Here is a 24,344-nt window from a genome sequence, read left to right on the forward strand (position 1 = left end):
CTCCCTCCCTCTTTTCTTTTTTTTTTTTGGTGGGGGAACAGGGAGACTATGCTCCACCACCTCTGAGATCCTCATTCCCTGGTGAGGGATTGAACCTGGGCTTTAGCAGTGAGAGTGTGGAGTCCTAAACTTGATCGCCAGGGAACTCCCATACTATTCTTCAACATGCAGTAATTAATCATGAAGGAACAACATTTTTAAACTTTTTAGTATCTTTTTGCTTTGCATGATCTTCAATATTTATGTATACTGATTTAATTATACACAATCCTTTATATATATATATTTTTTTTTCTTTTAAATAGGATTTTAATGTTAGGGTTTATTGTTGGCTTTTAAGAGCAGACTCCTGGTTAAGTCAAGGTACTGTATAGAAGTTATGTAAAATCAGTGTGGAAGTTCAATGTTGCTTTTCCTACTCAGTGATTTTGAAGAAATGAAGTAGTTCCAGTGTGATTTTTCTTTATTTTCTAAACTGCATGCTTATGGCCGCCTAAGGCATGCCTCTATGTATTTATTGGTTACTACAGTATTTTGAGAAGTGTTTGGGACATTTCTTTAAATTATGTACAACCCAAAATGTTGGTGTTTTGTATGGATCACAAGTGCAGCATTCCTTAATTATTTGTTACAAGTCACAATTGTTATTTAAAGAATGACACATGTACTGCATGAAAACATTACCTTTTTCTCTTAGTTTATATAAACTCCAAGGTAACTGGGGGGGGGGGGCGGCGCGCGGCAGGGAAGAGACCAGGCTCCTGAAATTTAAGAATTTTCATGTCACTGACTTAATTTGACAAGATTTCTGAGAAAACCTGTCAGAATATATGGGAAATGTTGATGCTCTCATCAGAAAAGAATACATCAAGAGCCAGAACCAATCAGGCAGAGGCACAGCTTGTATATAGAGAGACGCTGTCTCTCTAGTACTTTCTGAGGCTGGACGGGGTTTTTGGAGGACTATCTGACATGTGCCCTGTCCTCAGGGACTCTCTTATTTGGAGTGACAGCACTAAGTCACAGGAAACAACAGTGAACGACCCAAGATAAGTAATAAATGAGGTCAGTTACTCCAGGATTCAGAGGAGTAGAATGTTGACCATTCACCCAGACTGCATCACTAAGGAACAGTGTTGAGTGTCTAGCACGTGCTAGGTTTTGTTTTTTAAAGAATATTTATTTATTTATCTGGGTGTATTGGGTTGATATGTGGGATCTAGTTTCCCTGAGGCATGTGGGATCCCGACCAGGGATCAAACCCAAGTCCCCTGCGTTGGAAGGCGGATTCTTAACCACTGGACCACCAGGAGAGTCCGCATGCCAGGTTTTGTTCCTAGGCTGGAGGAAAAGCACCGAGCAGGTCAGAACCCTGTCCTGAGTGTGTTTCCACTCTGGACTGCGTGGAGAAGACTGTGCCTTGAGAAGCAGATAATTGGAAAGGGTGCTGGGGATAGGAATAACCTGGGGGAAGCCAAGGAGGCCGACACAAGCATGAAGTGTACTCTGGCAGAATTAGACCCATGGCCAGAGGGGAGGCCTCTTGTCGGGAAGGGTGGGGCGTAATGCTGGAAATGCAAACACCGTGCAGGAACCTTGATGGTATCCCAGTTTATATGAACAAAGTGAAAGTGAAAATCGCTCAGTTGTGTCTGACTCTTTGTGACCCCATGGGCTATACAGTCCATGGAATTCTCCAGGCCAGAATACTGGAGTGGGTTGCCTTTCCCTTCTCCAGAGGATCTTTCCAACCCAGGGATTGAGCCCAGGTCTCCCACATTGCAGGCAGATTCCTTAGCAGCTGAGTCACAAGGGAAGCCCAAGAATGCTGGAGTGGGTAGCCTATCCCTTCTCTAGTGGATTTTCCTGACCCAGGAATCAAACCAGGGTCTCCTGCATTGCATGCAGATTCTTTACCAACTGAGAACAATGCTACTGTAATACACATTTTTGAAAGGGACATCGGAAATATGCATATGAACTGGATATGATATAATATGATTATAAGGGGTTATTGTTAATTTTCTTAGGAGAATATTGGCATCATGATGATATAGGAAAATATCCTTAATTTTGAGAGATGTCTGATGGAGCTTTCATGATGTGAGTGTCATGATGCCTACAATTTATTTTCAAATAGTCCTGCCCCTCCCACCCCAAATATATATGCTTTTATAATAGATAAGACAAATATCTATTATATTTTATATTAATATACATTAATATATTATTTGTGCTGTTTTTATTGAAATTTGTGTTTTGGTGTTACAAAGCTTCTAAAAATGGGAAATATTTTATCTATCCCGAAGGAAGGAACTTTGGGGCACACATTAGATATGTTAAGATCAGAAGAACAGTGGCCCCTGAATGGCTTACCCTGAATGGCTCACAATCTAGCAGTCAGAGGCGCTTTACAAAGGAGAGGAACACTCCGGTAATGAACAGGCCCAGGGGTTCCCTTGGACTTGAGGCGTCCAATTCTAATTTTCTCTACAGGAGCCCTAGAGAAGGAGATGGCAACCCACTCCAGTATTCTTGCCTGGAGAAGTTCCTGACAGAGGAGCCTGGCCGGCTACAGTTCATGGGATCGAAAAGAGTCGGATATGACTGAACGACTATCACTTACTTAAGAATACAGCTAAATATTAACAGTTGTTGACTTTAGGTGGTGGCTGTATTGAGTGAGGTTCATGGTATTTTAACTCTTCTGTGCTTGTGAACTTTTTCACATTACAAACGTGGAAACCATAAGCTGGATTACTAGGAAATGGATGGGTATAGGATCTAAATCAGATCTTGGGGTTGAATTAGTTTACTGGAAAAAGGCTACATGGGAAAGACTCTGGTTTTAAGTTTCCTTTATGAGCCCCTGTGATAAGCCGTACTAATCACTCAGTAATTATTCATGAACTGGCCTGCCCAGCAGCTTATTGTTCTCCAAGGTGAGAGGTCTAAGACTGACTCCTGCCTAGTTTTCACTTCTCAGATTTCACTTTAAAAGTGTCTTCAAAAAACCACACTAACATCTGTGTTTTCGAATCTGAAAAAGAACATGTCTATACACCTGAAACTAACACAGCATTGTAATCAACTATACCTCAATAAAAAATGAGACAAATGAAAGGAGTGACGTTGATGTCCTTCTCTCGAGGGTACTCTGAAAAAGAACTTTGAATGCAGATTTCCTTCAGTTGTGGATTCCTTCTTTCTGTTATTTGACGAGCTAGCGCCTGTTGCTTTGAAATAAACTAAGAGGGAAAGATGCTCATTCTTCTGTGTTGTGTTTGTCTAGGATACCAGCTTGGCAAGCCTGTTCGAGCTCTAAGCATCAACGGGACGAATAATGTCACAACCTTACACCTTTGGTATTCTGGTAATCTGATTTGATGATATGACTAGCTCTCTGGTGAACTAGAGTTGGAAATATTGCCATATTTTGAATCTGATCGAGTAAACAATTACTTTAAAGCCTGGTGTTTTTATTTAGCCTGGGGTGGTGGTTTTCCATGCTTCTACAGCTTCCTTTTCTTTTTTCTTTCTTTCAATAAAAAATGTTAACATTGTTTTCACTTGAAGTGCTGATTTTCAGTAAGAGAGATTTAAATATGAAAGTGGCTGGAGAGTCCATTGTCATTATTGTCATTGATTAACCCAAGATGGTGCTAATCAGAGACAGGAAAGTAGTTTCATTCCAAACTATGGAAGAGCTTTGCTTCAGTGGTTATTACCCACATGTGCCAGAAGGCATTACATTTCAGGTTCAGAATAAACCCCTGATCCCTGTCCAGGTATTTCGATACAGAAAGACGCCTTTGTTCAGCTTTCAAAGGATTAGAGTAACAATGACCTCATTTCTAGAGAACTGGAAACTATTTCTGCCTATTGTTCTCTGTTTTGTTTTTTTTTTTTTTGGTTTGTTTTTTTAAGAAAAACTTTGGGGTAAATCTTTTACTTACTTTTGTTTTGCAAAAATAGCAAGATATAAAAAAAATAACAAGAGAATAATCTTTTTATTTTATAGCCGGAAGGAGTTTGTGTTCAACAGCAACTCTCAAACCCATTTTATTTGGAGAAAATGCACTATCTGGGTGCCTTTTACAAGTTGGAATTAATGAAAACTGTACTCAGCTTAGGTGAGTGTCTCACTGATGGATTTATCTACGTTTTGAGTGGTTTGCTTAAATGTAATTCACCGCCCCTCCTCCCACCATGAGTATTAAAGACAGCATGAAAAACTTCAGTCTGAATGAAAACTTATGTGAAAGTGATGGTAAACAGTACAAACTTCCATGGACTTCCCTGGTGGTCGAGTGGTTAGTAATCCATCTGCCAATACAGGGGAAACGGGTTTGATCCCTGGTCCAGGAAGATCCCACATGCTTCCTCAGGCCACAGCTAGTGAGCCTGTGCTCTGCAACAAGAGAAAGCCCACATGCAGTAATGAAGACCCAGCACAGCCAAAAAATAAATTAAAAAAAATTAAAAAAACCAAAAAACAGTACAAACTTCCAATACAATTTAGAGTTGATTCAAACATCAGTATAAGTGCAAATAGACATTCTCAGAAGTTTCATCCATATTTATGCAAATTTCTCTGGGAAGTTTGTTCACATCATTGGAAACCCCACATTCCTAGAAAATCAGAGAAAGAGTTGGAGCCAAGTATCATTGGTGATTAACATTTAAAGAATTTTTAAGCTTTGTTACATGATGTATAAAGAATTTCCCATTTAATTATCTGGGTGGGATTTGGAACTTTATGGATACTCATATGCATTCTTTTTTTAATTGATGCAAAATTCACACAACATAATCGTTTTAACAGTTGACTGGCATTTAGTACATTCATAATGTTGTACAACTACCACCTCTGTTTAGTTCCAACACGCTTTTGTCTCTGTGACATGAAACCTATACTTTTTATTTTTTAATTAAAAAAAAATGTATTTATTTGGCTGCAGCAGGTCTTAGTTGCAGCATATGGGATGTAGTTCCCTAACCAAGGATCGAACTGGGGCCCCCTGTGCTGGGAGCTGAGAGCCTTAGCTGCTGAAACACCAAGGACACCCCTGAAACCTGTACCTTTTAGAAGTCACTGTCTATTCCTCCCTCCCCTTAGCTCTGGCAACAACCAGTTCACTTTCTGTCTCTATGGATTTACCTATTCTGAATATTTCATATAAATGCTCTCCTATACTTCGTGAATTTTTATATCTGACTTTTCTCAGCATTCTGTTCTTGAGATTCATCCATGTTTGTAGCCTGTGTCAGTGCTTCATTCTTTTTCATGACTGAATCATATTCCATTGTATGGAGATATATATATATATATATATATATATGTGTGACATTTGTTTATTCATTCCTTCAGTTCAGTTCAGTTCAGTCACTCAGTCCTGTCCAACTCTTTGCGACCCCATGAATTGCAGCACGCCAGGCCTCCCTGTCCATCATCAACTCCTGGAGTTTATCCAAACTCATGTGCATCGAGTCGGTGATGCCATCCAGCCATCTCATCCTCTGTCGGCCCCTTCTCCTCCTGCCCCCGATCCCTCCCAGCATCAGGGTCTTTTCCAGCGAGTCAGCTCTTCACATGAGGTGGCCAAGTATCCAAAGTATTAGAGTTTCAGCTTCAGCATCAGTCCTTCCAATGAACACCCAGGACTGATCTCCTTTAGGATGGACTGGTTGGATCTCCTTGCAGTCCAACGGACTCTCAAGAGTCTTCTTCAACACCGCAGTTCAAAAGCATTAATTTTTCGGTGCTCAGCTCTCTTCACCATCCAACTCTCACATCCATACATGACCACTGGAAAAACCATAGCCTTGACTAGACGAACTTTGTTGACAAAGTAATGTCTCTGCTTTTTAATATGCTATCTAGGTTAGTTATAACTTTCCTTCCAAGGAGTAAGTGTCTTTTAATTTCATGGCTTCAATCAACCATCTGCAATGATTTTGGAGCCCAAAAAAAAAGTCTGACACTGTTTGCACTATTTACCCATCTATTTCCCATGAGGTGATGGGACCAGATGCCATGATCTTAGTTTTCTGACTGTTGAGCTTTTTTTTTTTTTTTTGACTGTTGAGCTTTAAGCCAACTTTTTCACTCTCCTCTTTCACTTCATCAAGAGGCTTCTTAGTTCCTCTTCACTTTCTGCCATAAGGTTGGTGTCATCTGCATATCTGAGGTTATTGATATTTCTCCCAGCAGTCTTGATTCCAGCTTGTGCTTCTTCCAGCCCAGTGTTTCTCATGATATACTTTGCATATAAGTTGAATAAGCAGGGTGACAATACACAGCCTTGACGTACTCCTTTTCCTATTTGGAACCAGTCTGTTGTTCCATGTCCATTTCTAACTGTTGCTTCCTGATCTGCATATAGGTTTCTCAAGAGGCAGGTCAGGTGGTCTGGTATTCCCATCCCTTTCAGAATTTTCCACAGTTTATTGTGATCCACACAGTCAAAGGCTTTGGTATAGTCAATAAAGCAGAAATAGATGTTTTTCTGGAACTCTCTTGCTTTTTCGATGATCCAGCAGATGTTGGCAATTTGATCTCTGGTTCCTCTGCCTTTTCTAAAACCAGCTTGAACATCTGGAAGTTCACGGTTCACGTATTGCTGAAGCCTGGCTTGGAGAATTTTGAGCATTACTTTGCCAGCGTGTGAGATGAGTGCAATTGTGCGTTTGTGCATTCCTTAGTTGATGGATATTTGAGGTATTTCCACCTTTTGTGGAATAGTGCTTTGTGAATTGTGTTTTGAACATTCTTGTATCACTTTTTGTTTGAACACCTGTTTTCAGTTCTTCTGGGTGTATACGCAGGAATGGAATGGCTGGATCATCATGTTTAATTTTTTGAGGAACTGCCATATTATTTTCCACAGAGGCTGTACCATTTTGCATTCCCACCAACGATGTAAAAGGGGTCCAGTTTCTCCACATCTTTGCCAACACTTGTTTGTTTTTTTGGCCATGCCATTCTGCGGGAGGGATCTTAGTTCCCTGACCAAGGATTGAACCCTCACCCCCTGCAGTGGAAGCTTGTAGACTTAACCACTGGACTGCCAAGGAATTCCCCCTCGCCAACACTTGTTATTTTCCAGTTTTCTGAATAATAGCCAACCTTGTAGATGTGAGGTGGTATCTTCTTGTGGTTTTGATTGTATGTATTGGAGAAGGAAGTGTGGTTTTGATTGCATATATTGGAGAAAGAAGTAGACTGGCAACCCACTCCAGTATTCTTGCCTGGAGAATTCCATGGACAGAGGAGCCTGGCGGGCTATAGTCTGTGGGGTCGCAAAATTTGAGCAACATGGACATGACTGAACAACGAACACTTTCACTTTCATTCTTATACCCATCTCATCTGAACTATATCCCAAGTGGTGTACTTCTTTGGGAAGCAGGGAAAAGGTGGAGGTGACATTGAGAAGGGAAGAAAAAGTGTGGGAATAAGTTACCCACGGTGGCTCCTGATGGAAGGGTGCAAGGCCTGAGTCAACAGCCAGAGTCTCTCCCTTGTGGTTCAATAGATTTGTACCTCCAGTGAGGTCACTGGAACAAGAGAGATGCTAAGTTCTAGTTCTTAATCTGAAATCTAATTAGAAAAAATTTGGTTTTGGCTGCACTGGGTCTTTGTTGCTGCGTTTGGGCTTTCTCTACTTGTGGCGTGCAGGGGTGATTCTTCATTGCAGAGCATAGGCACGAGGCACACAGGCCTCAGTAGTTGTGGCCCACAGGCTTAGTTGCTCCTCAGCGTGTAGTATCTTCCCAGAGCAGGGCTTGGACCCTGTCCCCTGCATTAGCAGGTGGATTCTTATCCACTGGACCACCAGAGAAGTCCTCTTTACCTCATTTCATAGCTCAAACTTCTGGCTAATTATTTAGGTTCCTTTTACTATGGGGTCACTCTGGCCCATGAACTTATCCTGGTAACTTGACATGTGATCTACCCACCTATCCACACTCAGAGGAGCCTGCACGTGATTCTAATGTAAGTTACTAATGTTCTAAGTCTGAAGTGAGATTGCTTCCATATGTCTGTCCTCCCCTTGCTGTATAAGTTCATCTCAGGAAGACCATCCTTGAGGGGTGAGACTCCCAGCCTAGATCTCCTGGCAGTTTTTTTTTTGTTTAGGCATCCAGCAAGCACAACCTGGACACCCTCAGAAAGGACTTCAGGACAAGACCTGCTGGCCAGGAGCTGAGAAATGTCTTCCTCTCTTGCAGGGAGAATGCTGTTGAACTGCTTGATTCATTAGTACAAGCGACTCATGTTGCAATGAGAGGCAACTCCAATTACAACGATCTCAGTGATGGCTGGCTTGAAATAATACGTAAGTCAAAGCTGCACATGTGTAAAAGATGTACCTCGGTTGCTGTGACTATGTAGCGTCAGATGTGGCATTAAAGCCTGACTCAACAGTCGTCTTTCTTTGCTGTGATCCAACAGACATTTGTTTAGAGGTTAGCTCTCCACGTAGGAGGCTTTTCATGTCTTTTACCTCTTATTCACAATGGCTTTTTTTTTTTTTTTTTAAAGAGGAAATCTACAGGAAGTTCAAATTGCCCAGTTGTTTTACAAGCTAACGGTCTTTGGAAAAGGAAGTCTTAATGAAGTTTAAGGATTTTCAGTGCGTGTCAGTCTGCATTCCTATTTTTGATTGCTAGCAGTATGGACAGTTGAGAACTGGTTTTATAATTTACAAAAGCAATTTTGTTAACCTAAAATTAAAAGGTGATAAAAAAAACATTGTGTTAAGTGAGAGAAGCTAGACACAACGGAGCACATACTATAGGATTCCATTTATAATGCAGTGTCCAGAAAAGGCAAATCTATAGACACTGAAAGCAGATTAGTGGTTGTCCAAGGCTCAGGCTGTTGGAAGGAAATGAAGGGTGATTGCTAGTGAGTATAGGATTTCTTTTGGGGGGTGATGAAAATGTTCTAAAGTTGAATCTGCTGCTAGTTACATAACTTTGTGAATATAATTGAAATGAATTGTACATTTAAATTTAAGTAGGTGAACTATATTGCATATCAATAAAGCTATTAAAAAAGAAAGAAATTAAGGTGTAACAGAGCTAATAATAGCAGGGTCACCAAGGCCAGATAAAAAGATTTGACGTTCCAGCGTCTTTGGTCAGAGGCTTTTGCTCTGAGTGTTGGGGTCAGAAGGGTTTAGTATGTGAAGAGACACACAGGGTTTGGTGTGTGAAGAAGAGATATACCGCAGGGAGTACATGGAACAGACTTAGCCCCGATGAGCCCGATTTCCACCCCAATTACAGAGTGTCCATCTGGTCACTGAGCTGAGGCTCACATGGGTGGTCTAAGGTCACAGTTTGTTGTGGCAGAGCTGGAGCTAAACCCAGGGTTCCTTCCTCTTCATCTCCTCCCAGCCAGCAAGTCTGGTAGTGTTGCTCTGATTTCTTGGGGAGTCTGGAATGCACAAGGGGCTTCCCAGGTGGCACTAGTGGTAAAGAACCCACCTGCTAATGCAGGAGACATAAGAGACTCTGGTTCGATCCCTTGGTGGAGAAGATGCCCTGGAGGAGGGCACAGCAACCCACTCCAGTACTCTTGCCTGGAGAATCCCATGGACAGAAGAGCCTGGCGGGCTGTAGTCCATGTGTGCGTGCTCAATTGCTTCAGTCACGTTTGACTCTTTGTGACCCCATGGACTGTAGCCTGGCAGCCTCCTCAGTCCATGGGGTTTCAAAGAATCAGACATGACTGAAGTGACTGAGTATGCATGCTTGAGTGTATAAAGGCACTTTGAATAGAGAGAGCTTCTTTTCTTCCTCCCCTTCCTGGGATTGCCTCTTGGGGCCTGAACAAGCTATCTGACGCTGCAGCATCTGCTTTCTTAAGTCCCCTCCCATCCCTGTGGATGCTGCTGGGAGTGCAAACCCTCCCCCCGCCCCCGCACACGGAGTCCTGTCTTTACCCTTTCCACACCCTCCGAGGTCACTTCAGCTTGTCAGGCTGGGATTCATACAAAGGACCAACCAGACACATGCCCCTGCTCTTTCACCACCCCTCGTGATTAGGACCTGAATCATTACAACCCCCTCTGTCCTCTCCCCTGAGGGTGGCCAGGGATCACGTAATACGTATGCCTGGCCGAGGTACTGCTGACCACTCTCTGACTCAGGCAGTGGGGTCTGGCCAGCCACGCGGTTTGCCTGTCCCACCTGGGCTCAAGACCCTAAGCCCAGAGTTAGGTCCTCATTTGGAAGTAGAACCCAGGGGTCGGGGCTTGTCAACTCTTTGTTAACCTGTCGGCCAGTGAGGTGGGCCATGGAGGTGCCCGTGGGATGCAGGGAAGGGGTCAATAAAGCACTGGAGAAGTAAAAACCACGGGAAATTTCAAGACAGGAAACCAGAGTTGGGAAGTCAGAGGTGATGGCGTTGTGTTGTCTTCAAGGGGAAAACTGTTAGCTTGTATTTCTGTCTAAGCTGCAAGTCAACCCTGGTCCTCGTTAATAAACAGAAGAGGAACAGTGCTGACCTCATGTATCAAGGAGAAGGAAACTTGGTGACAACCTTCCAGATCCCTGAAGAAACAAAGAAATCCCCTCCGGAGTGGCCCTAAGACTTACCATCCACATTCTGTGACTGACCTTGCTGTTTTGTCTCCTCTCACCCCTACAGAGGCCAGTTTTCGAGATGAATGAAAATTCATCTCTTTTCCAGTTTTATCCTCTTCTGTCTGTATTACTGCTATGGCAGCACACCAAGAAATTGCTTTTGAACTATTTCATCTGTAGTAACTAAAGTTGTTAGTATGGATTCTAAATGTCTTACACAAGCTTTTACTAGAACAGTGACTGCATAGAGTGAGCCTCATGGCCTTTTACTGCAAGTTGATATTTCTGTTCAAACTCTGGGTGGATGTCAATGAGGAGCTTGGGAACTGAATCATGATTTATGGTTTTATTAGGTGAGTCAAAGATTTTAAAGTTCCAATGACTGAATTAACATACAAGGCGACACTTTTCTTTAAGTGTTTATTTTTAAAAAAAAAATGATTTATTTGACTATGCTAGGTGTTCTCATTGCGGTGGCTTCTCTTGCTGTGGAGCACGGGCTCTAGGGCGCCCGGGCTGCAGTAGATGTGGCACGTGGGCTGAGTAGCTGCAGCGCCCGGGCTCTGGAGCACAGGCTCAGTAATTGTGGCCCTTGGGCTCAGTTGCTCCGTAGCATGTGGGATCTTCCTGGATCCGGGATTGAACATGCGCCTTCTGCATTGGCAGGCGGATTCTTTACCACTGAGCCACCAGGGAAGCCCAAGGAGACATTTTGAAAATGAAAACTGAAAGTGAAGTCACTCAGTTGTGTCCGACTCTTTGCGACCCCATAGACTGTAGCCTACCAGGGTCCTCCGTCCATGGGATTTTCCAGGCAAGAGTGCTGGAATGGGTTGCCATTTCCTTCTCCAGGGGATCTTCCCAACCCAGGGATCGAACCCAGGTCTCTCTCTGGCATTTCAGGCAGACGCGTTACCGTTTGAACCACCAGGGAAGCCAAGGGAGGCATATAACTAGAGCCTGTTAGAGATTAAAGACTCAATCCTCTGATTCCTGCCTAATAATATTTCCAATTTGGGGGCTTACATTACAGAACTGTAGGAAAACTGCAACTAAATTCCTCTTTCCAAAATGCACGACTTAACATCTCTCCAGGTGCGGATGCCCTTGATGCAGGCGCAGACCCACCTGACAGCAACGTGAGCGGCATCTGCCTGGATGTTCCCGCGCAGCTGAACATCCGCATCCTCTTCTCGGATGCTGGCGCCGTGGAAGGGATGACTCAGCAGGAGATACTTGGCGTCGAGACTAGGTATGATGGCATCGAGGCTAAGTGTGCTTTAGAGAGAGTCAGTAAAGCTGAGGGTATGCCGAAAAACCAGGAAATAGTCATTTCGAATCTGATTGCCTCATTTATAAATTGTGATGATTAGCAACATGATTACTTGTATAAATGGAATGTGGATAAACTGGGTTTGTAATGGAAATTCATTCCCACTCACGAGTATTTGTGGGCTATGTAGAAGGGATTCTGCCAGGTATTTCAGGGCTTTCAGAGATGAATAAGGGGCTGCTTAGTGCTAGCATATTTTGAGATTTGTGAATATCAGCATACTGATCAGGGAATATAGAGATTTTGGTGACAAGATAGATGGGTTCAAATCATGGCTTTCCCAGTGTGAGCTGTGTGACCTGGGACAGTTGCCTAACCTCTTCTGAACTGTAGTTTCTTCATCGGTCAGATGGTGATAACACCTTCACATGTCAGCACTCTCACTTTTCAGTGACTGATTCCCAGTTGACATAGACTTAAGCAAAAGGAGATTTTATTGGTCCAAATTGTGAAAAGTTTGTACACAGTTAGTTCATGGTTCCTATGCGGTCAAGGGTCTTTTCCTCTTTATCTCTTGGCTCCTCCTTCCTTTGGATGGGCTTCATTCTCAGGGAAGTTTCCTCAAGAGGTGGCAAGGAAGAACACCAGCAACTTCAGGCTTATATCGGATTAGCAAGTCCAGTGGAAAGAGGGTGCCTCCTTTCCCCATCTGTCTCAAAAATGGTCTAGGAAGACTTTCGTTGGCTCAGTTTCAGTCATGTGCTTCATTCTGAACCAATCACTATGGCCAGGAGAGTAGACAGATCTGATTGACCGGGTGTAGGTGATGGGCACATTCCTAGGTTCAGGTGAGTCCCTTCTGGTCTGCTCAACTGAGAGTGGGAGAGGGTTAGTTCCCTCTGGGGAAAACTGGGGAAAACGGAGGTGCGATTACTAGAAGAAAGGCAAAGGGCTGCTGGGATAGGCAAAGAGGCAGCAATAACATAGAAAGCCTTCAAAAATCGTTGGCTACTGCTGCTGTTATTACTATTACACTATTGTTTGAGACAAACAGGTGATAAAACAAATGAACTTTAAAAGCACCAGTGTGAAATGAGATGACGGGGGAGAAGAGAGGAGGCAGAACTGGCAGAATGCTGGTAGTTGTTGCAGCCTGTGATAGGTCCGCAAGGGTTCATTATAAGCTGTCTCAGCTTGTGTGTGCATTTGACAATTTACATACTACAAAGGGGGAAGGGTAGCACCCGTGAAACGTAAAACGTGTGTAGGAGAAGCCCAGCTCACCTTGTTGCTGTGTCAGTTACCCAGTGTTCTTAACAGACCAGAAGTGAGTGGTGGCTTTGTTGCCTGCATGACTTTCCCTCCCAGGTTCTCCTCTGTGACCTGGCAGTTCCAGTGTGGACTGACTTGTGAGGACAAGGCTGACCTCTTCCCCATCGGCGCATCGGTCCAGTTCATTAAGATACCCGCACAGTTACCCCGTCCACTTACAAGGTAATCTGTTTGCTGACCTCAGTGACATGATCAGGAAGCAGAAAAATGTATGTTCAAAACTAAGAAGTTTAGGGAGCTCCCTGGTGGTCCAGTGGTTGAGACTGCATGCTTCCACTGCAGGGGGCATGAGTTTGATCCCTGGTGGGGGCAGTAAGACCCCACATGCCACGTAGTGCTGCTGAATAAGTAAAAAACAAAAACAAACAAAAGCTTTATTTCTTTAATCAAGTTTTAAATGAGTTTTAAAAAATAATTTTATTTATTTGTTTTTGGTTGTGCTGGGTCTTCACTGCTGCTCCCGAGGACTTTTTCTAGTTGCAGAGAGTAGGGGCTGCTCTTCAGTTTTGGTTTGCGGGCTTCTCACTGCAGTGACTTCTCTTGCTACAGAGCACAGGCTTTAGGCATGTGGGCTCAGTAGCTGCAGTTCCTGGGCTCTGGAGCACAGGCTCAGTAGCTGTGGGACACGGGCTTAGTTGCTCCATGGCACATGGGGTTTTCCCTGATTAGGAATTGAACCCACATTTCCTGCACTGACAGATGGATTCTTTACCACTGGAGCCACCTTTAATCAGGTTTTGATGCAGCTCATCAAGAGCGTGCTTTGCTATCGCTATTGTAACCTTCTAAAATGTTTTGTAGATTCCAGATCAATTTTACAGAGTACGACTGCAACAGAAATGAGGTTTGTTGGCCACAACTTCTGTATCCACTGACCCAATATTATCGAGGTAGGTAAAGCCCTTTTCTGAAATGGTTATCATTATGTTACGTCAATTAAAAAACTTTTGAAAAAAGTATAAATGTCACAGGAAAGTTAAAACATATAGCAAAGTTTTAAAAAGAAAACATGTACTGATGTTGCCATTTAGACATGATCACTGTTTATATTTTGGCTTATTTCTACCTAGTTACCCAAAAAGTTAAGAAATAACAACATTCCTGGGTATTCCCTGGTGGTCCAGTGGTTAAGACTCTGTGCATTCACTGTAGAGGGCATGGGTTTGATCTCTGGATCCCTGATCAGGGAACTAAGATCCCATAGGCTGTATGGCTCAGCCAAGAATGCCCCCAAGACCAAAAAAACGTTGCTTACACCGCTGTATTTAAAATGGATAACCAACAAGGTCCTACTGTGTAGCACAGAGAACTCTGCTCAATGTCATGTGGCAGCCTGGCTGGGAGGGGAGTTTAGGGGAGAATGGATACATCTATATATGTATATATACATGTATATATGTATGGCTGAGTCCCTTTGCTGTTCACTTGAAACTATCACAACATTATTAATAGTCTGTACCCCAATACAAAATAAAAAGTTTAAAAAAATAAAATAATGATGATGATAATGACAAAAAAAAAAATTGCTTAGTTTGATTCATTGTCTTGCAGGAGAGCCTTACTCTCAGTGTGTTGCCAAGAGCTTACTACTGGTTTCCTTCATCATATTAGCTGTATTCCTCAGTAACCCCTGGATCAGAATACACAAAGATTAGAATGCAACTACCGTCTGACTTCTTACAGATCATCAGCTTCTACGTCAGGCATTTGTTGTCCTCCTGTGTGCCTCTCTGTAAAATCTTAATAAATGAAATGTTTTATTTTTATAGAAAATTTTATTAAGTGCTCCACAAGTTAAATTCACATATGTGGCTATCCAAACATTCAAAGCAATTCAGAGTGGGTGTTCTCACTGATGCACCAGAGTGAGCAAAGTGCATGAGAGGGTCAACTGTGTCAATAAGTGTGATTAGGAACTTTCGTTCATCACAGATTATGGAAGTCATAGGAGTTTTGGTCCAAATGTTATTCCTACCACAGAGAGTCAGTCTTTGAATTTTTTATATATTTCTGTTGAAATGATAAGTTTCCACTATTCCTAAGAAAGGATTAGAAATGCATTGAAGTCTGTTGACTTAAAAAATATTCACAACCTCAACGTTGACAGTTGTTTTATTTGGTGGGGATTTGTAGGACTTCAAGCCGGGAAGATACTGTCCCAAATGACCCTGCGAGAACTACTGTGAGGAGGTGAGGAGAGGAGTCACGTTATATAGAAGTTTTGCAACAAAGGGCAAGTAGCTGGAACATCAAACGATTGTTGTTAATTAAAACCAGATATCCCAAGTTAAGGGATTTTGCACTTTTCTATGTATGGGAAGATGCAGGAGTCTGGGCCCACTGAAATCATTCCTTTCAAATGTACATCAGCTATATAGAGCCACTCTCCTGTGTTTTTAGACTTCCCGGGTGACTCAGTGATAAAGAATCTACCTGCTGATGCAGGAGACCCAGGAGACATGGCTCGATCCCTGGGTCGGGAAGATCTCCTGGAGTAGGAAGTGGCAAACCACTCCATTATTCTTGCCTGGAAAGTTTCATGGATAGAGGAGCCTGGTGGGCTACAGTTTGCAATCCACTGGGCTGCAAAGAGTTAGACATGACTGAGCATGCATGCACATTCTGTGTTTTTGCATCCTGAGGTTGCTTTCCTCAGGGCTTACCGTAGGGAGTGGCCGTAGTCTTGATGACTGCTACATCGCAGGTGTTCTATGCCTTCCTGAATTCCCTAGCTCACCATCTCACATTGGAGGGCTGCAATTGCTGATGACTGTGATATCTTTCTCCAGGAGATCTTTGATATGGCAGGGAATATTCCATTTCTGAAGTCTTAAAAAGTGTGTGTAATAACGAAAATCCAAAAAAATGGATGAGGCAAAATGTAGGGGTTAGGGGAAAGGACCTAACGTAGGAGGTAAGTAAAACAAAACCAGAAGTGAACACAAGCCCACGAAAAAATCTGCCAACAACCTTGCATTTAGTAAAGGTAGGTCCCTAATATAGTCTTCAGTTTGCCAAAAGTCCAAAATTTTACTAGCTATAGGAATCATGGGAACCATTGATTAAAAAATAATCTGGCTTTCAATGAAGTACAGTTTTTCCTAGTTGAGTCTTGAGAGAAATTCCTCCTGGGGCCTCTTACAAAGGGACAGACAGCACAATGCAGCATGGGGAGGGGGGCAGAGCAGCCGTCTCCAGCCACAGCCATGTGGCCGTGTTGCCACCTCCAGTGAGGTTTCTTGGTGGGCTCGATAAATTTTGTCATGTTTCAGATGGACTTTGTGCACCGTGGGTAAATGGAATTTTCTAAAGCAATTCTCTTCTCTCTCTGAGTTCTGAGCATCTCTTGACATCCTGGTGCTATGTACAATGTGTTGTTGCATCTTTTTTTTTCTTTTGTCCACACCATGTGGCTTGTGGGGTTCTGTTTCCGCAACCAGGGATCAAACCCATGCACTACGAACTACTGTTTTGTAATATAATGAGAAATGGAATATTTTGTGCCATATCAGTAAACAAAGGATGTCACAGTGATCAGTGATTGCAGCTACCATGACTGGGGAGCCCCAAGGGAACTCAGGAAGGAAAGAATACCTGCCACCTAGAAACCCTCAGATTGTAGCCACTCCCTATGGTGGAGCCCTGAGGAATCTCAGAATATGATGTGAAATAGAGTGTTTCCTGCCATATTGGTAAAGAAAGATATCACAGTTAATAGTGACTGCAGCCCTAACAGGTGTGAGCTGTTGAGCCCTAAGGGAATTCAGGAAGAAGGAGAATACCTGCTATCTAACAGCCAAAACTGTAGCCGCTCCCTGTGGTGAGGACCAAGGAAAGGAAGCTAAGGATGTGAAAACGTGATACTGGCCCCAGATAGGTGAGATGTATATGAAAGGAATGGTTTCATTGAGCCCAGACTCTTGCATCTTGCCATACACAGAAAATCACTAAATTCCTTAACTTCAGATATCTGTTTTTTCTTAATTAACAATAATCTTTTGATGTTCAGACTACCTTCCCCTTGTTGCAAACTTCTATATAACCTGACTCCTCCCCCTGCTCCCCAGAACCGTTCTCTCAGGGTCACTAGAGATGCTGTCTCCTGGGCTTGAAGTCCTAAAAATTCCCACCAAATAAAACATAACTCTCCACTTTTAGGTTGTGAATACTTTTTTTAAAGTCCACAACATCATGGAAACACTGAATTTCTCCCCACTTTGCTGCACTCTTTCTTTTTTTTTTTTTTGCACTCTTTCTTAGATGTGGATCTCTGTGGGTTGAGGTGATTACACCTGCTAGGAACTGAAAATTGTCTTTTATTAAAGCAAAGGAAATACCCAACTGATTGGTTCTTTGCAGTGAGTGATTCAGAGTCTTTCCCTGGCAGTTAGCATAACTAGCTCTGTGAAGTTAATGTAAAATTTCCAAATGACAGGGAATTTAGCCTGATTTTGTGGGCTTTGTTAGGGTGATTTTGCACTTGAGAAAGGGAAAACTCACTTTGACAGTAGAAGGGGATTAGGGTCAGAGCAAACCCAGGTCTCCTGCAGTGTAGGCAGATTGTTTACAATTTGAGCTACAGGGAAGACCTTACTATATAGTTTATATGTTCATATATGCATTTGGGGAGTATTGAACGACTACTGCCCTGAACCCTGGAGATACCAAGGCAGTATCCCTTGTCTGGTAGACTTGTTGACTGAAACAAAACAAAAAATCTTCAACACAACTCTGAAAGTTGAGAGTTATGTTTTGTTCGGGGATCTTACTGAGGGCTATAGCTCAGGAGCACAGCCTCTCAGATTGCTGTGAAACTGAAAAAGGTAAGGGAGAAGCCAGGATGTACAAGAGTTTTTGTCGAAGGAAAAAAACCATGTAGTTGAACATCAAAAGATTACTGTAATCACAAAGAACAGCCATCACAAGTTAATGATTTTTAGTGCTTCTGTTGACAAGTCCAAGCTTGCTCTGCTTGCCTCATGACAGGCCAATGAATTGGAGACAGGCGTTGAAGCAAGGAATATGACTTTTTGGAAAGCTGGCTGATGGAGAAGATGGCAGACTAATGTCTCAAAATAACCACCTTGTCCAGGTCTGGATGCCAGGTTCTTTTATAGTAGACCAGAGAGAGAGGCCATGAGGAACTAAAGTCAAAAGGCAGAATAGAGAAGGAAAAGCAATGAGGAAGTCAAGTAAAAAGGGCCATCAAGCTTGCAGTACATGTTGGGGAACAGCCAGCCTCAGGAAGGGATGTGTTAATCTCTTTTTTTCTCACAGCCATTCACAGGTGTGCAGGGTCAGAGTCTCTCTTTGAGCTGAACAAAGGCACTTTAGTTTAACAGGCAGAGGGGTAGCGTCCTCTGAGGCAGGCCATTTTGTAGGATTATAATAACAGCAATGAAAAGCAAGTCAAAGAAACAGTTGAAACATGAAGTCAGAATTGGTTCTCCTCTGCAACACTTTTCCATGCATGGGAAGGTAGAAGAGTCTGGGCTCACGGAAATTATTCCTTAGATATGCATCTTATCTATTTAGGACCGGTAACTTGTTTTTCTCCTTTCTGAATCCCCTCAGGATGAACCCTTGGGGGTGGCTGCAGTGGCTAATGGCTTGATGGCTGTGACATCCTTTGCTTACTGAAATGGCAGGCGATTTTTATTTTTTTGTCCAGGAAGTTTTACATTCTACTGGGGGAAAACTGGAAATAAACATAGACAAGATAATGTCAGACAGTGGTAGGTGCTATGGAGAAAATAAAACAGGACTGCCTAGGGTGGGGTGGTAGGGACACTTCTGCTAGTGGTCAGGATCAGCTTCTTAGAAGCAGTGACATTTGAGCTGAGACTTGCAGGAGCTAATCTTGAGAAGGTCCTGGAGAAGGGTGTTCTAGGCAGAGAGAAGGGAAGAGTCAGCAAGTTCAAGCGCACCAGCCTGGAAAAAGAAAGAAGGCAGGTGGGTGGTGTGGAGACCAGTTCTTGGGGAAGGCAGAGGTTAGACCCAGTGGTGTGTCTGCTGGCCCTGGTAAGAAGTTTCAACTTTATTCGAAATGCAGTGGGAGAAGTCAGAAGATTTAAAGTAAGCTCACATCCGGTTTTCGTGTTTGTCAGAGATCTCTGTAGCTGCTGTGGGCAGGATCCTAGCAAGAGCAGTCTGGCACCAGACCCTGTTTTGTCCGCACAGGGGCCAGGACCCCAAAGAAAAACACCACACGGGGTGTAATTCCGTTGATAAGAAATGTCCTAATAGGCAGATCTATGGAGAAAAGGTTGTCTAGTGGTTGTCGGGAGCTAGGGGATAAGAAGGGGACTGACTGGAACTGAGCAGGAGAAATCTTTATGGGGTTGATGGAAACGTTCTCAAATTGATCCCGACGCTGAACTCTGAAACTTTACTAAAAATCACAAAATTGTACTACCCTAGTCGGGTGAACTTTCTGGCACGTAAAATCAACAAAACTCCTCCTATAAAGCTGTGAACACCAGAGAAAAGGGCAGCTTTTGGTCAGGTTGGGGCTGAGTTCCTGAATCCCCCGCATTGACGCGGGGTTAGCGCCAGTTGGCCCCGCAGCCGCCATCGGCCGCAACTCCTGGCGCCATTGGTCGGCCGGCGGGGGTCGTGCGCGCGCGCGCGTGTGGGGGCGGAACCGGAACCGGCTGTAGCCTAGGGGGCGGGGCCTCGAGGGTGGCGTTGGCGGCGGCCGGAGCGGCGGCCGTGGTGGCTGGACTGGGGACAGCTGGTATAGCCCGGAGCTCCATGGTTCGGAGCCGCGGCCAGGCCGCAGGAGAAGCTCGATTCCCGGGTCACCCCGGCTGACCGTGTGGGCCCGCGCAGCCCAGAGCCGCCGGCTCCCATCGGGTCCCGCGGGGGGGGCGCGGGCCGGTCCGCCATGGGGTCCCTGTTCCGGAGCGAGACCATGTGCCTGGCGCAGCTCTTCCTGCAGTCCGGCACGGCCTACGAGTGCCTCAGCATCCTGGGCGAGAAGGGCCTGGTCGAGTTCCGAGACGTGAGTGTCGCCCGGGAGATGCGGGCTGTCGCTCCCTGCCAAGCTCCCTCATTGCACCTTTAGCTCGGGCCTCCTTCCCCGCGGGCTCCTAGGCAGGGGCGCCCATTTCCCAGAAGGGGAAGCTGAGGTCCACTTTCCGGCCAGAGCTTCCGCAGAGCGGTGCCCGAACCCAGGGTCGCCGGATGTCTGTTCCGCGGCCGCCCTGGCTGGGTTAGTTAGGAACGCTTGTCTTCATCAGCTCGGGTCGTACCGTCCTATGCTTCGGAGCCAGGCACTGGGCTACTTAAGCGGGAGAACAAATCTGTTAAGGCCTCTTGAAGCCCTTCTGGAACTTACGGGGACGGGGAGGAGGGGAGGAATATTAAGTAATGATACGTAAACGGGAATACGTTTGCTGTACCGACAATAAAAGGGGATGGTGAGATGGTGCCTCCGGTAGGGGCCGACAGGGAAGCCTCTCTGAGGAGGTGTCTTTGGGCCGAGCCAGCCCTGGGAAGTTCTGGGGGACACGGACCCAGGTGGAGGGAACAGGAAGAGCCAGGAGCCTGAATTAGGAATGAACTTGGTGTAAGCTCTCGGGCGGCGGGATTTTTTGTCGTTCACTGTTACCTGGCGATGTATTGATACATACCACTACCTCGTACGGAATAGGAGTAGAGTCAGAATTTGTTGAAAGGGAGCTGTCCCCCCAACAAGTAGTAATAAACACTTGTTTTATATATCTGTTTATTTGTTTATTGTTTGGCTCCACCATGGACTGTCAACCCCTGGGGGTAAGAGTCTTGTTCATTCCTGATTCCTAAGTACAGCCCCTGACTTTGTGGGCATTAATAGGCATTTGTGGAATGAATGAACAAGCTTGTATCAAGTGCTTGCTGAGTTTGGTGCTGGAGACTCAGGGGCAAGCAGGATGGACAAAGTCCCTGTGTTTTTGTTGCTAGCAATCTGGGAGGAGTTAACAACACACTCTGATTATAAGCTGTAATAAGTGCCATGCAGGAAAAAACAGTGTGAAAAGGAGATTATGAGGCGGGACCTGGCCGTTTGAGCTCAAAGTCACTTGAGTGAACATTTTATTTCTTGGGGCCCACCTTTCATCGCCTGTGGTTTCCCTTCATCTTTCTGAGGGCGCTTTAGTTTCAAGAGGGAACTCTGCTACCCAATATTTGATATCAGCGATTCTGGGGTTGGTCCCCCAAGGCAATTGCAAGGTCAGGGAGAAACTCCTGAATGACAGGTGAGGCTGCAGAGAGGGCCGGACTTGTCCTGGTTCTTGGAGCCACTTGGGCTTCAGCACATGAAGCCCACTCTCCTGGCATGGGCTGCGCTGAACTGTGAATAAGGAGCCCCCGAGAGATTCAGGAAAGACTTGTTTGAGAAGCAGGCTCCCTTCTTTATCATAGATGTTTTCCATCCTGTTAGTCCTCAGGCCAGGAGACTTCAGTCAAGCTGAAGTCTTAGAGGTTTGAACAAATGCTCTAATTACTGTGAAGATTCAAGTTTTGTTGATTGCCATTACATTAGGTAGTAGAGGACGCTTGAGATTCTTCTAAACTGAAAATCAGGGAAAGAAAAAGAAAGTGCTGTTCATCTTTTTCACAAGTGCAATAAAGTGGAAATGCTCACATTGTGTGATGCTTGGTGTTCAGAGCTCAGGGGTGTATGTGTGTCTGTCTTCGGGATGGCTGTCAAGCAGCTAGAGCAGAGAGCTCCATCATACCTGACTCTTTCTGTTCCCTTCTGGAGTTTCTTACTGACTTTGTGTTCACTGGGTGGGATCACTGACTTTTCTGGCTTGTGCAGGTGGGAGCGTTTCCCTTTTTTCTTTTAGCGATCCTTCTAAGGGCGGAGAGGCAGGACCAGAGTTTCTGCAATGATAGCCAAAGAGAAGACCTGGAAAAGAAAGGTGATTCAACTCACCAGTAGGACTCAGTGAAGGGCAAGGCTGTCCCACTTTTCTAAGGGTCTGGAGTCTGAGGACAGTGTTTACCTTTTGTCCGTTAGGATCACAGGTGTGGATACTGGTGAAAACAGCACCAGGCAGCCTCTGCTGGGTTTTCTAGATTAATTATTAGTCTTAAAATGAATCTGTGTTAAAATGTACTTCATAGCATTAGCTTGGGATTAAGGTGCTGTTGCCACCTAAAAAGAAAATAGAAGCTAAACTTCACACAAGAAACCACACAATAGAAAAAAACCAGTTAACATGCTGTGTAAGCAGGCGATGGCGGATGTCATATCCAGTCACGTGTGCGTTGTTGCCGCAGAAGTTTGCCTCTTCATGAAGATCCTACTATTTGTGGAACCCTGGTGTCTGATTTGAGTTCACTAGTGTTTGATATTGAAGAAAAAGACATCAAAACTGAGAAGCCGTGTCATTCATAGACAGCTTTTGATGGGTGGCTTCCTCTGCTCATTCTTAGTTCTAACCAGACAGAGGGTATCTGAATCACTAGAAACTTGAAAGTGGTTACTAGTTTGGATTAGTGCGACTTCCAGAAATGAGTGCAAATGTGACAAACAGAAGTGAGATTAGAATTTTTGTCTTTCTTCTGGTTAGTTCTTTATAGAAGTTTGGAAAACTGAACAAGAACTGAGGCTTTACGGGAGATATTCTCAGGTTGTTCAAGCAGCTTCATGCCACGCTGTTTCTAATTCTCCATTTTGAGAGTGCCCCATGCCAGATGGGCTTCCATTGTGGCTCAGCTGGTGAAGAATCTGCCTGCAATGTGGGAGACCTGGGTTCGATCTCTGGATTTGAAAGATCCCCTGGATAAGGGAAAGGCTACCCACTCCAGTATTCTGGCCTGGAGAATTCCATGGACTGTATAGTCCATGGGGTGGCAAAGAGTCATACACGACTGATCAACTTTCACTTTCCAACCCATATGACGCTGCGTGGAGTAAACTTAAAATTCTTGCCCCATGTGCCTTTCAACGTAAATACTGTAATTTAAAAAGTTGTGATGGTAATATATGTCCACTGTGGGAAATTTGGAAAACCTAAGATAATAACTTCCATGATCCCATTAGCTAGAAATAAACACTTTACCATTTTGGTTAACATTGGCCAAACATTGTTTTTCTAATAATATTTTTTAATGTACATGCACAGATATTTTTATATAGTTGGAACCACATTAATAATGTGTGCATGTGTGTGTGCTCAGTTGTGTCTGACTCTTTGTCACCCCATGAACTGTAGCCTGCCAGGCTCCTCTGTCCATGGGATCCCAAGGAAGAATACTGGAGTGGGTTGCCATTTTCTCCTCCAAGGGATCCTCCCAACCCAGGTATCAGACCTGCGTCTCCTGTGTCGGCAGGTGGATTCTTCACTGCTGTATCACTTGGGAAGCCCCACACTGATAATATGTTTAATCTTCTTCTCCCCACACACAAGTTGTGATTAATTTCCTCATTTTATTAAATATTCTTTTATGATATTTTTTGTTGTTTTAAGCTTTGTTTGCTAAGATATTAAGTAGAGGGAAGAGTATATGGAAACAGTGAATTCCTATATACCCATAATATAAACCCATGGCGGGAATTCCCTAGTGGTCCGGTGGTTAGAACTTGGTGCTTTTACTGCCAGGACCCCAGAAAGCCATATGGTGCAAAAAAGAAAAAAAAAGAAAACTCCCATCAGACGAGATCATTTTGAAGCAAATCCCAGGTGTATTATTCCATTCATAAATATTTCAATAAGTACCTCTAAAATATAAGGACACTAAAAAGATACCATTATCATACCTAAAGTTTTTAATAACAATTTCTTAATATAATCAAATACCTAGTCATTTAAAACATCATTTTTTTTTTTTTTAAAAACATCATTTTTAATAAATGTATAGTAGTCAATTATATTACTGACCCATAATTTTTATACAACTTTATTGATGTGTATCATAAAGTTCACCTGCTGCAAGTGTACAATTTGTTGGTTTTTAGAAAATTTTCTGAGTACTGTGTCCATTGCCACAAGCCAGTTTTAGAACATGACATCATCCCAGTAAGGTCCCTTATGCTCATTTACAGGTCATCCCCCTCCTCACTCTAAGACCCAGGCAATCACTCATCTACTTTCTGCCTCTAGGTTTTCCCTTCCTGGACATTTCGTAGAAATGGAGTTGCACAATA

The 24,344-nt window shown here is 43.9% G+C and overlaps 2 protein-coding genes across 5 annotated transcripts in view; both read left to right on the top strand.

Annotated features, from left to right (window-relative positions):
- TCTN2 (tectonic family member 2) overlaps positions 1–14,970 on the top strand; it is a 30,879-nt gene extending 15,909 nt beyond the window's left edge. For all 3 annotated transcript variants that reach the window (XM_043442348.1, XM_043442342.1, XM_043442332.1), the window contains 7 exons: positions 3,293–3,373; positions 4,022–4,133; positions 8,236–8,342; positions 11,695–11,851; positions 13,241–13,366; positions 14,006–14,094; positions 14,756–14,970. In XM_043442348.1, the coding sequence (XP_043298283.1) occupies positions 3,293–3,373; positions 4,022–4,133; positions 8,236–8,342; positions 11,695–11,851; positions 13,241–13,366; positions 14,006–14,094; positions 14,756–14,859 (776 nt within the window). In that variant the 3' untranslated portion in view covers positions 14,860–14,970. The remainder of the gene's footprint in view (positions 1–3,292; positions 3,374–4,021; positions 4,134–8,235; positions 8,343–11,694; positions 11,852–13,240; positions 13,367–14,005; positions 14,095–14,755) is intronic.
- A 4,867-nt stretch (positions 14,971–19,837) lies between these two features.
- Positions 19,838–24,344, top strand: part of ATP6V0A2 (ATPase H+ transporting V0 subunit a2) — a 40,460-nt gene continuing 35,953 nt past the window's right edge. The window contains exon 1 of one of the 2 annotated variants that reach the window (XM_043442309.1): positions 19,838–20,207. In XM_043442309.1, coding sequence (XP_043298244.1) covers positions 20,091–20,207 — 117 coding nt within the window. In that variant the 5' untranslated portion in view covers positions 19,838–20,090. The remainder of the gene's footprint in view (positions 20,208–24,344) is intronic. The other variant, XM_043442318.1, reaches the window with a different exon arrangement.

The sequence above is a fragment of the Cervus canadensis genome, chromosome 1 (assembly GCF_019320065.1).
Source record: "Cervus canadensis isolate Bull #8, Minnesota chromosome 1, ASM1932006v1, whole genome shotgun sequence".
Lineage (NCBI taxonomy): Eukaryota > Metazoa > Chordata > Mammalia > Artiodactyla > Cervidae > Cervus > Cervus canadensis.